General features: G+C 55.5%; 1 protein-coding gene across 2 annotated transcripts in view; it reads left to right on the top strand.

The window, feature by feature from the left end:
- Positions 1 to 358: 358 nt before the first annotated feature.
- Positions 359 to 14,095, top strand: part of ANKRD52 (ankyrin repeat domain 52) — a 51,237-nt gene continuing 37,500 nt past the window's right edge. For both annotated transcript variants that reach the window (XM_037883731.2, XM_043532587.1), the window contains exons 1-4: positions 359 to 500; positions 4,706 to 4,789; positions 7,759 to 7,837; positions 9,407 to 9,477. In XM_037883731.2, coding sequence (XP_037739659.1) covers positions 474 to 500; positions 4,706 to 4,789; positions 7,759 to 7,837; positions 9,407 to 9,477 — 261 coding nt within the window. In that variant the 5' untranslated portion in view covers positions 359 to 473. The remainder of the gene's footprint in view (positions 501 to 4,705; positions 4,790 to 7,758; positions 7,838 to 9,406; positions 9,478 to 14,095) is intronic.

Below are 14,095 nucleotides of genomic sequence, written 5' to 3'. Positions count from 1 at the left end.
GGGTGAGCAGGCCCGGGGGGGGGGGGGGGGCGGCGGCGCTGGGCCGGCCAGGGGGGGCCAGGCACAGCCGGCAGGGAGGGGGGTGGCCCTCAGGGGCTGCCCCCCTACACCCCCGTCTCAGGGAGGGTCTCCAGGAGGCCCCGGCCCCCAGCTCCCCACCCCTTGTGAGGGGGGAACGTGGGGCCCAGACCCACTGGGGAGCTCCAGGGGGCCCCGGTCTCCCACCCCGCGGGGACCCGAGGGCCCCCCCGTTCAGGGAGCTCCCTCGGGCCCGGCTCCCCCGCCCCGGGCGCTGCCCGGGGCCGTGGCCGGGGCTCCCCGGCAGGGGTCGCTGCGGCGGCGGCCTCCCTCCCTCCCTCCCGCGCTGGGCGGGCTCAGTCCCTCCCCGCCCCGCAGCCGCCGGAGCCGGAGCCGCCGCGGCCGGAGCCTGATGCCGGGAGCTCGGCGCTGAGGCGGGGGGCCCGGGCCCGGAGATGGGGATTCTCAGCATCACGGAGCAGGTACCGGGGCCGCCGCCGCCGCCTCGCCCCGCCCGGCCCGGCCCGCTACGCGAGCCCGGGGATCTGCGGCCTAGTGCGGAGCCGCCCCCCGGGGCCCGGCCGCCCCCCCCCCCCGCTCCGGGCCGGCCGCGCCCCTCCCCCCCCCCCGGCTCCGGCCCGGCCCGGCCCCCCCGGGCCCCCCCCCGCCGCCCAGCCCGGGGAGGGGCCCGAGCCGGGCCGGGCCGGGCTCCGCGCTGCCAGCTTCCCGCCCGAGGAGACGGAGCCCGGCCCCGCCGCCCGCCCCCGGGGCCCCCATCCGCCCCCCGCCTCTGCCCCCCCCAGACCCGCCCCCCGCCTCTGCCCCCCCCAGACCCGCCCCGGGGCCCCCATCCGCCCCCCGCCTCTGCCCCCGGGGCCCCCATCCGCCCCCCGCCTCTGCCCCCCCCCAGACCCGCCCCCCGTCTCTGCCCCCGGGGCCCCCATCCACCCCCCCGCCTCTGCACCCCCCCAAACCCGCCCCCCCGTCTCTGCCTCCGGGGCCCCCAGACCCGCCCCCCGTCTCTGCCCCCTGGGCCCCCAGACCCGCCCCCCGTCTCTGCCCCCCCAAACCTGCCCCCCATCTCTGCCCCCGGGGCCCCCATCCACCCCCCGCCTCTGCCCCCCCAAACCCGGCCCCCGTCTCTGCCCCCGGGACCCCCATCCACCCCCCGCCTCTGCTCCCCCAAACCCGCCCCCTGTCTCTGCCCCCGAGGCCCCCATCCACCCCCCGCCTCTGACCCCCCCAAACCCGCCCCCCGTCTCTGCCCCCGGGGCCCCCATCCACCCCCCCACATCTGTCCCCCCTAAACCTGCTCCCCCCAACCCCCATCTCTGCCCCTGGGGCCCCCATCAGCCCCCCCACCTCTGCCCCCCCCAAACTCCCCCCAGCCCCCATCTTTGCCTTCAGCCCCTGGGGCCCCCATCCACCCCCCGTCCCCCATCTCTGCCTTCGGCCCTCCCCTTTTCCCCCCATCCAAACCCGCCCCCCCCGTCTCTGCCCCCCATCTCTGCCTTCAGCCCCCCGCCTTTTCCCCCATCCAAACCCACCCTCCCGGCCCCCATCCACCCTCCCACCGCTGCCCCCCCCACCTAAACCTGCCCCCCATCTCTGGCCCCTGTCTCTGCTCCCCACTCCCCATCTCTGCCGTCAGCCCCTGGGGCCCCCATCTCTACCTTTGGGGCCCCCATCCAACCTCCATTTCTGCCCCCCATCCAAACCCGGCCCCCATGTCTGCCTTCGGCCCCCCCGCCCCCGATCCAACCCCGCCCCCCCCGGTCCCCATTCCTCTGCCTTTGCCCCCCCCCCCCCCCCCCCCCCGGGTCCCTATCTGCTCCTGCCCCCATCTCTGCAGCTTGCCCCCATGTCTGCCCCCACGCTTTTTGCCCCCCACCTTCCCTGCACCCATTTTTTACCCCTTTTCAACCCACTTCCCTATTTCCCTAGCACCAGCCTCTCTTTGCCCCCAAGCTCTGCCCCCCTCTCTGCCCAGCTTGGCCTGCCCGCATCTTTGGGGCCCCCCCCCACATATTGGTGTCCCCCATCTTCTCCCTGCCTCCTGGCTTCCCTGTTCCCATCTCCTTCCTACCCCCTTACTACCCCATCAACCTCTTTATCCCCCCGAAGCCTGGATAGGATTTGAGCCTCCCCATCTTCATTCCCTGCCTTTCTCCCTCGACATCCCCTCATCTCCCTTTCAGCCCCCGTCGGGCCAGAGGGGAGGGCTTGATTTGGCACCACCCACAGTGTGGACCCCACTCTCACAAGTTAGGGGGTGATTCATCTCACACCCCACTTTCATCACTTGGGGGGGGGGGCTGCCCCGTGCTGTTTTATGCCCTGCGCTGTTTTATGCCCTGCCATTTCCCTGGGTGTGATGAGGCTTTTCCCATGCACCCTGTTGTCACCGGAGGTATTATGTGATTCAGCTTCCCTACATATGGGGGGATGGGGTTGTACCCCACTTTCCTTGGGCATGGATGTGAGTCAGTCCTGTCTGCACCCCAGTTGACTTGTCACAACCCCCAAATCAGCAGGGCTGCCTGTTTGATCCCTGTAGGTACCCCAACTCCCCCACGGGAGCCGGGGGGAAGGAAGAGTGGCTATTCAGATGGCCATCGCCACATACAATTTCCGTAAAAGGGTCACGTTTCAACCATCTCCGTTTTGGGAGGGGTATGAATGAAACCTCCCAGCCCCAAGGAGCCTGGTTCTATTTTCCCCTCCCTGTCATGTATGGACTTCACTTTCCTAAGGCAGAGTATTATTGAGACACAGTTGTTCTTCGCTTGTCAGCCCCATTACTCCCTGGATGACGCCCAGCACCTCCCTCTACTCCCTCAAATACCCCACTGGCCCGCAAACATCTCATCTTTAACCCCCTGATTTGACATGAGCCCTCTAGGTTCCTACCGACAGTAATGATTTCTGAGATCCGGGCTGCTGACTCCTCCAAGCCAAATATTTACCCCTCCTGTGGTCCCTTGCGCTGTTGCAATCTCACTGATAGGCTTGGTGTTTAAAGCCTCTCGTGGTGGGGAGAGAAGGGAACAGGGGAGTAACTTTTTTTTTTTTTGGGGGGTAACCAAAACATTCAGCTTCCCTTGTGAATGGTGGGTGGGTGTGTCAGTCCCAGCATTGCTTGCAAGCTCCGCTGAAGTTCGTGCAGGGCATAATTATCGGTCTGTGCATCTCTTTTTTTTTTTTTTTTTTTGAAAATGTCTAACATTGGATGCGGAGTCCACTGCATTCCACACGAATGACTCGCTCATTCCCTCTGACCGGGGATGTGTTCCTCTACCTTTCGCTGCTTTCGTTCACATGTTCGGACGGAGGGGGGAGAGGGAATCTGGAGTGAGCTGGGTAGTAGGGGCGTATCGGCATTTTCTTGCTATAGCCAAATCTTATGGCAGCTGAAGGTAGACCCAGAAGTTGTGCCGGGAGAGGTGAAGAGGGTTTGGCTGTTACCGTGCAGTGTAAGATTTGAGAGGAGAGACCCGCTCTAGGCCGTGTTCACCCTCTTGCTATTGAAGACAATCCGTACGTGGGTTCTGAAAAGAGAGTGTCTATGGGTTCAGGGCCTGCCCCTCTCGCTGAGTGAGCCCCGAGCTCTAGCTTTCCTGAGTATTTGCTCGTAGGGTGCTTTATCCTGTTGGGAGCGGATGGCTCAGGGGATTTGGGAGAGGGATGCAGTGTCTTTCCCCGCTAAGCACTTGTTAACATTCAGGCTAGGTAAGAAGTGTAGGAATTGCCAGACTGGACCAGACCCTGTCATCCATCGAGCCAGTATTTTGTCTCAGACAGTGGCCAGCACCGGCCGCTTCAAAGGAAGTTGCAAGAAGCCCTGGGGAAGGCAGATGTGGGATAATCTACCCCCGATGAAGGTCTCATCCCAATAATTAGAGAGTGGTTTAAGCCATGAAGCTTGAAGGTTTATATCCCTTCCTAAACGAGTTTTGTTGTCATTATAACTTCTTATAAACGGCCAATCCCTCTTTGAGTCTTACAAAGTCTTTGGCCTCCACAACAAAGCAATCAAAAGCTGTTGCCAGCTGTTGAGCGTGGCCCCTGTGTGAAATGGGTTTGGGTCCCGGTCCAGTTCCCAGTGGGCAAGTGTCCACATCAGGAAAACCACCACAGCGGGCAGCAGTTGGTCCTCTTCTTGGCCGAGAAGCTAAGATTCCCACTGATATCTGGCCAGGATCAGGGACTGAATGGGTGCCCCCCCCCCCCCCACCATGTAGTCTTTCCAGGCCCATGGGTGGGGTGCAAAACTTCATCTCGTGGCTTTATTCCCTAGGGTGGATAACCTGGCAGTTTGCATCAACATTCACTTCGCTTCAGTTTTTTAATCCTTGCAGAAGCAGAGCAGTATCTCTCTTTTTTATTTTTTTAAATGGAGATTGACTTGTATAAATATTAAAAGCCTTCAGCTGCAAGGAGTGGGGAAGAATTCCTGTCAGAGGCTACAGCTGGGCCTGTCTCCACAGCTCCAGTTCACTAGAATGGCTCAGTAGATGTTGCATTTGCTATAGAAGCAGGAGACCCAAACAAACACAGGTGGCATGAGGTGACTAACTTGTCGGGCTGGTCTTGGGGTATATGAATGATGTTGCCAGCCATCTTCCTGTCCCTGTCCTTGCACATTCATTTTACCTGCTTCACAGCTTGATTGTCTTTCTCTTTGCAGCCGCCTCTGGTCCAAGCCATCTTCAACCGCGATATAGAGGAGGTGCGGTCATTACTGAACCAGAAAGAGAATATCAATATATTGGTGAGTGCTGGAGCAGCAGCTGCCTGGCCTAGCTTGGCACACTGATGCTCCTGTCTCAAACTGAACTGTCCTTCTCTGTTTTGCCTCTGAAATATGCTTGTGTTTTCAAAGCAGAGAGGGCTGAACTGTTATGCTTCTGGTAAGCGGGCAAGAATCTTTTCTGCAGCGTGATCCAGTGATTAGAGTAGGCAGCTTGGAGGCAAGGCTTCTGGATTCTGTTCCTGGCTTTGCAACTTTGGCTCAGATTTTTAAAGGTATTTAGGGGTTGCAACACCTAACTGACTTAGGCTTCGAAGGCAGGCCTTGGGAGGCCCAAATATCTTTAAGAATCTGGGCCTTTGTCCCCTGGCCTCCCTCTCCCCATCTGTAAAATGGGGTTAATGGTATATCCTAGTCACTGGGAGACTTACCTGCTATTTATAAAGTGTTTGGACAGTGCAGCGTCTTGTCGGTTTTCTGCTCTTCATTCGAAGGCTGCAGGTAAACGAAGGGCAGTGAATTGGGACTAGCTTGGTTGCATCCCCAGCATCCCTTGCTGTCCTATGGAACAGAGGTCCAGTATAGTCTGATGAGAGCATGGCTCAGCTGTCTGTGTTGAGGCTGGCCTGATTGGTGGAGCAGAGCTAATGTCCCAAGGAATACAGATGCACTTTCACTGCCCCTCTTTTAAATTTGGCTGCAGAGTACACCTGAGCAGGGTGGGGATGGACGAAATGCAGCCTTGCAGATGCTACCACCTGGCTGTTCTCACCTTGGATAAGGAGGTGTGGCTTGCCAGGCCCAGAATGCTGTGGTCCAGATTGAGTTGTTCGGCAGCGTTGGCCCTGTGGATGAAGATGCCACATTGAATGCTGCAGCCTGCAGTCTTCAGACCACACCCTGTCTTCAGGACGAATAGTAGCTGCCAGTTTGTTCACTCTCTTGCAAGTTAGATGCATCCTTCTAGCTCCTGGTAACGCTTATTTTGGGTGCCCTTGCTTCAGAGGCCTCCTGGGTTGATCGTGACCCGTGATGTAACCTGAATAGTCAGCTCTGAGAAAGAGTGTAAAATCCGCATGCAAATGTTCCAGTCAGACTTGGATGCAAACGCTCCCTTAATCTGGCTTGCAAGATTCCTCCGAACAAACCGGTGGCAGGTGCATGGCTGAGAGAGGTGTCTCCGACTGTCCGGTAGGCTGGTGAATAGATTCCAAGGCCGGAAAGGGGGACCACTGCCATCATCTGGTCTGACCTCCTGAATAACACAGGCCAGAGAGCTGCCCTGAAACACTTACCGCTTGGTCTAGAGTGGATCCAACCTCGATTTAAAAACTGCCACTGACAAAGAGTCCACCACGACCCTTAGTAAATTATCCCCGTGATGACCCTCCCTGTTACCAAACAATGACTGGGTCAGCCTAGCGGTCTGTCAGTGTGTGGCACTGGGAGATTGGCACTAGGTCAGTGACTAGTTGCTCTTTTAGGCTGTTTGTCTAGGTCAGTGTCATGGGTTCTGTGTAAGTGGCTGAGTCTGGTTCAGCATCTTACTCTCTGATAGGCTCTGGGGCATTAATGAGGTTTCCCTGCATGCTGCTCCAAGCTGTGCTCTGGCCTAGTGTTGTTTTCCCTGCATGCTCTTGGCCTTTGCATTTAATGCCTCAGCCTCCTTCTGTCCATGCTGCAGCATGCACAGGGTTAGCACTGCTGTGTACCCTGAAAGAATAGTGCACAGAGCAGCATCGGTCTGGGTTGAGTATCGTGGACTCTGTGCTGGCTCAGAGGGGAGGCCCAGCACTGGTTTTGGTGCCAGCCACTGGGACTAATGATTAGATCGTATCTTGACATGTTACAAAGGGATCAGGAGACTTTGTTCCGTGGCTGCCTCGTTCAGGGACGTGATAATTCTGTAGTCTCCTTCTCTTTAAAGGGAGTTGATCACGCTCATCCTTTCTCTAAAATGCCTTTGCTCTGTTGCTTGAAAAATGAGAGTGTGATTAACCCTTAACGCACATATCTCTTTGCGTGCTGATTTCACTTCAGAATGCGATTGGCCGGTTTCACTTTCTGCTTCTCCAGGTTGTTTGTGCCAGTCCTACCAGTTGTTTTCTTGATTCTCTCTCTCTCTTTTTTTTTTTTTAATTAATGGGGAAAAAAATACAACTTTCATTAAATGCAACTAAAATGTGGGACTTAAAACTCTCTTCTGTGCCAATCTAACCCACTTGCTGTTTGCTGAGACTGAGCCAAATGCCTCAAGGCAGAGGTTACCCAGGGCCCAGCATCAAGTGAAGAAAACTGATCCTATCTAAGCTGTGCTTCCTGCACCTTTCTAGCCTCTCCCAGTCATTTGGGCTTGGTGCATTTTGGGAGTTGCTCCTGCAAGCTTTTATTGTTGTTGGTATTTGACATAGAATGACGGGGTGTGTGAAGGGCATGCGGAGCACCTTGGGGTAATAGTGCTTGGTGGTTTTATAAACCTTTCATGTAGGGATCTCCAAGTGCTTTGCAAACCTTCATTAAGCTTTACAACCCTGCGAGCTAGATACCATCTCTCTTTAGGGAAGCTGGAGCAGGGAGGAAGTGAAGTGACTTGTCCAAGGTCACAGAGCGAGTTAGTGACAGAGCTAGAAATTAGCCACCTGAGTGTCCTGGCTCCCAGCCCCCGGCTCTAACCACTAGACCCCATTTACCTTCCCAAACTGGGACTAGAACCCTGGATTCCTGGCTCCAAGCCCCTACTCTACCTGATAGATACACTTCAGTGCACCCTGAAGTGGACTAAGGTGTGAAAGGTAGTCCATTGCTTCCCTACCAGGCTGTCTGTTATTGCTGGTCCTAAGCAGACGCCTCCATCCACTCAGACTTACCCAGATGTACTCAGGGCAGGAAGCAACATTTTGGTCTTTCGGGTGCGGGAAGTTGGATGGGGAAGCAGCTGTGTTTGCTGTGTGGATAGTTGCATTACGGCCTTTTCTTATCTCCCTGTGCAGGACCAAGAACGACGAACCCCACTGCATGCTGCTGCCTACTTAGGAGATGTCCCAATCATTGAGCTCCTAATACTGTCAGGTAAGACCTGCAGCTGTCTCTGCCCAGTACTGCCGGCTGCATGGATGTCCTCAGGTTTAGCTGGCCTGGCCCTCCTGTGGGTCTAACGCAGAAGGGCTGCTGCTCAAGGCATAGGGTACAAGGGTTTTTCATCCACAGGAGAGTTGGTGCTTGAGTCACAAGGGAAATGTCATTAGTTGCTATCACCCAGATCCCAAGAGGAGGTTTGTGCAAATCTTAAAACAACCTGGAACTGAAATATTGGGGGTTAGGGGGCTGCAGATTGGGATTGAGGGGCACCAGCAGACCTGGTGGGGGGAGCAGTGAATTGGGATTGAGGGGCAACGGCAGAGTTCGGGGGAGCCTACGGCGGTAATAATGGGGGGCTGTGGGTTAGGATTGGGGGGCATTGACAGAGTTCTATGTGGGGAGCCCAGAGCTGGGATAGCAGGGACTGGGGATCAGGAGTGAAGGGTAGTGACGGAACCTCGAACTGCAGGAGTGGAGTGGGGAGCCGCAGATCTGGATCATTTGACGGGTGTGGGATGAGGACTGGAGAATTTTGCTCAGCATCTGCCTGCTGCGTACTTGGCTCTAACCCAAGTTACCAGCCCCTCCATTTTCCTCTGAAACCGCTCAAATCTACATCCAGGCTCGCTCTCCACACACCACAGATGGGCGAAAAAAGGCCCCTAATCTGGAATTCATTGTCATTGCTCCCTCTAGATGCCCTTGACTTGTCAGCAGTTTGCTGGTGGCGTGGAAGAGCCCCTAGTGATCCTAGACCAGCCCTGACAGACGTGTTTCACGTGGCTTTCAGGGCAGGGCAGCTCTGTGCAGCAGAGCTGGGGCAGCTGGGTTTTGCTGGTCCTAGGCTGGCACAGAGCCAGCAGGGCAGGGACTCCTGCAGTGCGGCTCTGGTCTCCTTCACCTGTACACAGAGGCACGGCTGACAAAGACCTACAGATTCCAGTACAAAATGCACCATCTTTGTCTGAGCAGCCTCCTTTTAGATCAAGATGACGAACTGCATTCTGGGACTGGTAGTCTTGTGGCCACTGAGCTCAAGGTGGAGCAGTGTGTGCTGGGAAATGTAGTTTTTTCCATCTAGCTCAGCGCTGCCGTCCCTCTGCCGGGCTAGCTTATGCCCCTGGTGCCGGAGGGCGTGCCTTGTAGCATCTAAGCTAAGGCTGGAGCCACACTACAGCAGCATGACTACAGAACGGCAGCTGAGCCTTCACAGCATCACTGTCTAGACCTTTCCTGCAGTGACAGACGGGGTTTGCGGACGTAGGTAGAATTCTTCTATCGGCCCCGTTGTGTCTACAGCGCGGTTTCGATGGGCTTAACTACTGGCTCAGAGATGTGAATTTTTCACACCCCTGAGCACTGTAGCTATGTCGACCTAACTTTTAAGTGTAGACCGGCCCTAAAGCTCAATACGATTCCTTCTTTAACAGCAGAAATTGGCGTCCTGTCTCCCCAAGCAGATACGGCAGTGGGTGTTTAAAAACAGGGACGGTGCCTTGTACCCTGGCAGTGCCCCTTGCGCAGGTGTGTTCACCTCCCCTTTCTGCTCCGTCTCCTCAGGTGCTAACGTAAATGCGAAGGACACTGTTTGGCTAACCCCGCTGCATCGGGCCGCAGCTTCTCGCAATGAGGTAGGTGCCCTTGCGAGCCTTGCAGTAATGAATCGGTCCGTCTCCTCTGGGCTCCTTTTTGAGTAACCATTTTCTTTCCCATGCTTTCTGCATGCCTGCTCGGATTCTGGCTGAGAGCCCGGGGGCGGGGCGTGTGGATGTTCTCTTTCAATGCAGTTAAAGGACCATTCAGACCCCATAATAATTTGAAAAATAGAAAACAGAACTGGGAAAGACCCGTAATATTCCCTTTACACCCCACCCCCAATACATGGGTTCTCCCTGCAGTATCTTCCCGTTAGGGCTTTGTCTCGTTTTAAATGCCCCAAGTGATGGGGCTCCCACCCCTTTCTTTTAGGAGATGATGCCGCAGCCTAATGGATCTCACTGTCAGGAAGTATTTCCTGATATTCAGCCTTTCCTGGGCTTAACTTCACTTTATTAATTGTAATAATACTCCTGGGACCACCCTAGCCAATTCCCCTCCCACCGTGATGCTTACACCTTTCAACTAGTATCACGTCCGCCCCCTCTGAGGGCTCACTTCTGCAGTCACGTCTGGGCACGTAAGTTTCTTTGCAGGCAGTGGCAGTTCTGTGTGCAGCAGGCCCGTGGGGCGGGCCCACAATAATGTTGTTTAGCCAAGGTATGCATAGTTAAATCTTTCCTCACGTGCAGCTCTCTGCATCGATTTCCAGCGTGTTCCTGTGACAATGATTAAGGTCAAGCACAATTCCCCCGTGGATGAACAGAAATGAATCTGTCAGCGTGCACAGTACAGAAAGGTGGCAGCTGACATCATGGGCAGCAGAACAGGCTGGAGGTGCCAGGCTATACAGTGACTCCTGAGTGCTAAAAAAGGGGCTTTTGTACCAGGCAAATACTCCCTGGCATCCCACATGCTAGCTGCTGATGGGAGTTTCTCTTGTATGCCAGGAATAGCAATTAGGTGTCTCAGAAATTTCTTCTTCCTACTTCCTCTGTGCCCCATCCTTTCTGCAGTTCCGTGAGCAAGTGTTGTCGAGCACTTGCCTTCCCCACTCAAATGTCCCCTGCGAAACTTAAGCAAAGATTTAAAACTTTGAACCGAAACATCATGAAATTGCCACTTTATTCTCAGTTCCTTTCGGTGCTGGTCCCCAAGAGATCTGTACCTGGAGTGAAACATCAGAGCTGCTTCATCGCGAGCCAGTTCGGTCCAGTTCTGGGCAGAGATGCACTGAAATGGGGGCTTTTGTTTTGGTCACCGGGTTGTGACATGGATGGCAGAGGTTGGCTAAACAAATATAGAATCATAGGATCGTAGAACAGGAAGGGACCTCGAGAGGTCGTCTAGTCCAGTAGCCTGCACTCGTGGCAGAACTACATATTATCTAGACCATCCTGGACAAGTGTTTGTCCTACCTGCTCTTAAAAATTTCCAGTGATGGAGATTCTACAACCTCCCTGGGCAATTTATTCCTGTGCTTAACCACCCTGACAGGAAGTTTTTCCTAGTGTCCAGCCTAAACCTTCCTTGGTGCAGTGGAAGCCAGTTGACATATGGACACCTTGAGGGAGAGCGGAGTGTTGTGGTCAAGCGGCTGGAGCAGGGGACTGGAAAGCTGAACCTTGTCACTACCATGCTACGTGAACTTGGGCAAGCTGCTTTGTCCCTCTGTGTCCTTGTCTTGGCTGCATTTGGAATAGGGATAGTAGCCAGCCTACCTTTCGGGGGGGATGTGGGGTCCAAAGCCCTTTGAGATGAGCTAGAGAAAGGCAGAACTCCACGGCAAAGAGGAAGAACCCCACGAGTCCTGGGCAGCAGGACAATTCCTGTTAATCGTATTAGAACAGAGGAGGAGTGGGGAGTGTCTCAAAGGCACCAAAGGCATTTAGGAGCGCACATCCCACTGGCCCTCAATGGAACTTGAGCATCTAAATCTCTTAAGTGCTTTTGAAGATCCCCCCCGGAATCTATCCCAGCGCTGGGGGGGATATTTCCATGCAGGCAATAGCAACCCTGTTCTGGGTCCTGGCTTTGGATTTGAGGGCTGCAGTGCATGTTATGGGTGTGCTGGGGTCTCTCTTGTCCCCACCATTGCTCCGTTGGAGTGCCTCGCTCTCTGTTCTCAATCAGGCCCCTTGGAAGGGGCCTTTCTGCTTTGCACACCAGTGCTCCCTGGAGGGAATCTGCCCGGAAAAGTGTTTAACTTCTTTGTTCTCCCCTAGAGCCAGTTAACTTGTGTAATGGCTTTTCTCTGCTATCCCCATGGCTTTAAGCCATTTCCAGCAGCTGAGCAGCCTAATCTAAGCCACCTCCCTTGCCTTTGTCCCCTTCCTTACCCCCACACACTTAGGAAGTGTTGCATTCCTGCTCAAGATCAGCTGGCCCCATGGGAGATGGGGTTGTGGTGTATTGTCCTTGGAAAGGGGGGGGAATGAGGATAAAATGTAGGTCAGTGGGTCACATGGGTCTGCGCCTGCGAGCCTCACACCTCATGAGTCACTAGAGAACGCTCATTAACTGCAAGATCACAGGGCTCAGTGCCGGGGATTTCGCGCTGGGAAGGGGTGTCAGATCAGGCCTGTCTTTAGCCTTCGAATGGGCCGTACAGGCAACAGCAGGGCAGGTTCCCCCATGCGCCACGTACTCCCCCATGTGACTTTTTGGAGGGGCCTTCTTAAGGGGTGAGAGGGGAGTTCGGTCCCCAGGAGGGCAGCTGCTGCTGTGATGTTGGAAGGTGGCTGGTTGCCCTCTGGGAACTACACCGAGACGCTCCATGCAAGGGCCACCAAACAGTTCAAGAGCTTTTTGGTCGCTCCTGAGCTGGGCTGGATTCGAACCTGCCACCTAGACAGTCTGTGGCCCACCCTGAGCCCGCCAGCCCCCCAGCACAATTCCACAATCAAAAGCCTAGTGCAAAGGAGTGTTTTTTCCTTGGCCAGTGCCCACGTGAGGGCACAAAGCAGCATTCTGGGACGCGTGCTCCGTTTGCGTGCTCCCAAGGCTCCTGGGAGCCGCCAGCCCCGGGATGAGGAAGAACGAGTGGATCTCGTCCGGGCCAGGGACTCAGGTTGGAATTGGAGGCATGGAGAGGTCTCCGCTGTTCCCTGCTGAAGAGGAACATGCTCTCCGTTCTAGATGCATCCCTCTTGCATGCTTACGGTTTGGAGAAGCAAAGCTGAAGTGGAACCATTCAGTGCCATCCCTTGTGGTGGGCAGAGGGGGTCTCTAGAGGAACATGCCAGCTGCTCCCTGCATGAAGGCGGATGTATCTGGCTTCAGATTCCCCAAGGGGCTTGGCTGGAAAATGGAGCTTTAAAAAGCATCACATTTTGTAGCTTCCCCGCCTGATTTCAGGGCCTTGATCATTCACATGTCCCACTGTCTGGGTCCAGTAGGTTGGTTCAGTGGTTTAGCCAGCTGTCTGAGATGCTTTTTCAAGGACGTATATCTTCCTTTCTCAGCAGGGGCTTTGGGTCAGGGGCAGCATCCTTTCCTCTTACTGGAATGGCTTAGTGACAATAAGTTACCTCTCCCTTTGAGGTTTGTCTGACCAGTCGGAGTTGCTCTAGGGTGAGATAGGCACAGTCTTGTGAAGGTCTGGCTGACCACAGTGTAAGGCTCAGATGTCCTGGTAAGCCAAAGGGACTTAGGCACACAGCACACATTGAAATTCCATCTGGTGGGGGGCGGGTAGGGGCCTTTGAAGACCCCAGCCTGGGCCCCCTCAGTGTTCTGTTTGTGGGATCTTGGCTATCATTGGTGACTGCCCGTGGCTTTGTCTAGATTTCAGTGGTTTTATAAAAGAAAAATCACGCAAAGAAATGAGGAACTAATACGAGTATTGACAGCTAGTGCCTGGTACGGCTCCCACTGCCCAGCCAAGTCTGCCAGCTAGCACCCCAGTCCTGAAGGGCAAACCTTGACTCACAGCCTTCCGGTCCCAGGCTGCTTCTGGGTAGGCGCAATTGGGCTGAATTGTCAGGGCAGTGTTCTTGGAGGTGCGGATAGAATTCGCCCTGGAGATGAGCCCATCATAGGCTGCTCAGCTGCTTCGGCCCCAGCTACGCTAGGAAAACGGGTGTGTTTCACATGTGATAGCCAGCACACTTAACATCCTTGTGGAGAAAAGGCACATGGTAGCTTTCTGGGTGTCAGCCAGGTAACACGTGTTAAGCTACAACTTGCCCTGTCTGCACTAGGATTTTGTACCATCCTAGCTAACGTGTGATCGTTACAACCAGTTTTAAAACGCTGCCATGCCTTATTGTCCTACGGGAGACAGGGCCGGAGAGTCAGTCTCACTCCCCGACAGAGCCACCCTTCTGCAGCAGGCTACATCTCAGCAGGGTGGCATTGAAAGGGGAAGATGACGGGCAAGGAGCTGCCCAAACTGTCAGCCATGGTGATGAGTGCAGTGCACAAAACCAACCACATCACAGCCTTCCCACACCAGCTTGGCCCGCTCGGGCTACAGCCCTGGGCACCAATATCCAACAGCTGTGATCAAGATGACGCATTGCATGCTGGGAGTTGTAGTCCCTGGGCGAGCTGTGGGCTGCCGGTACTGATCTAAGAGGCGGGTAGGGTAACCAGCCTCGTTGCTAGTGATGAACCTGCCCCTTCACCCCTGCCTGCTTGGTTTAATTTCAA

This window comes from Chelonia mydas, chromosome 20 (genome assembly GCF_015237465.2).
Source record: "Chelonia mydas isolate rCheMyd1 chromosome 20, rCheMyd1.pri.v2, whole genome shotgun sequence".
Lineage (NCBI taxonomy): Eukaryota > Metazoa > Chordata > Testudines > Cheloniidae > Chelonia > Chelonia mydas.
This window is presented reverse-complemented; position numbering and strand designations above follow the sequence as displayed.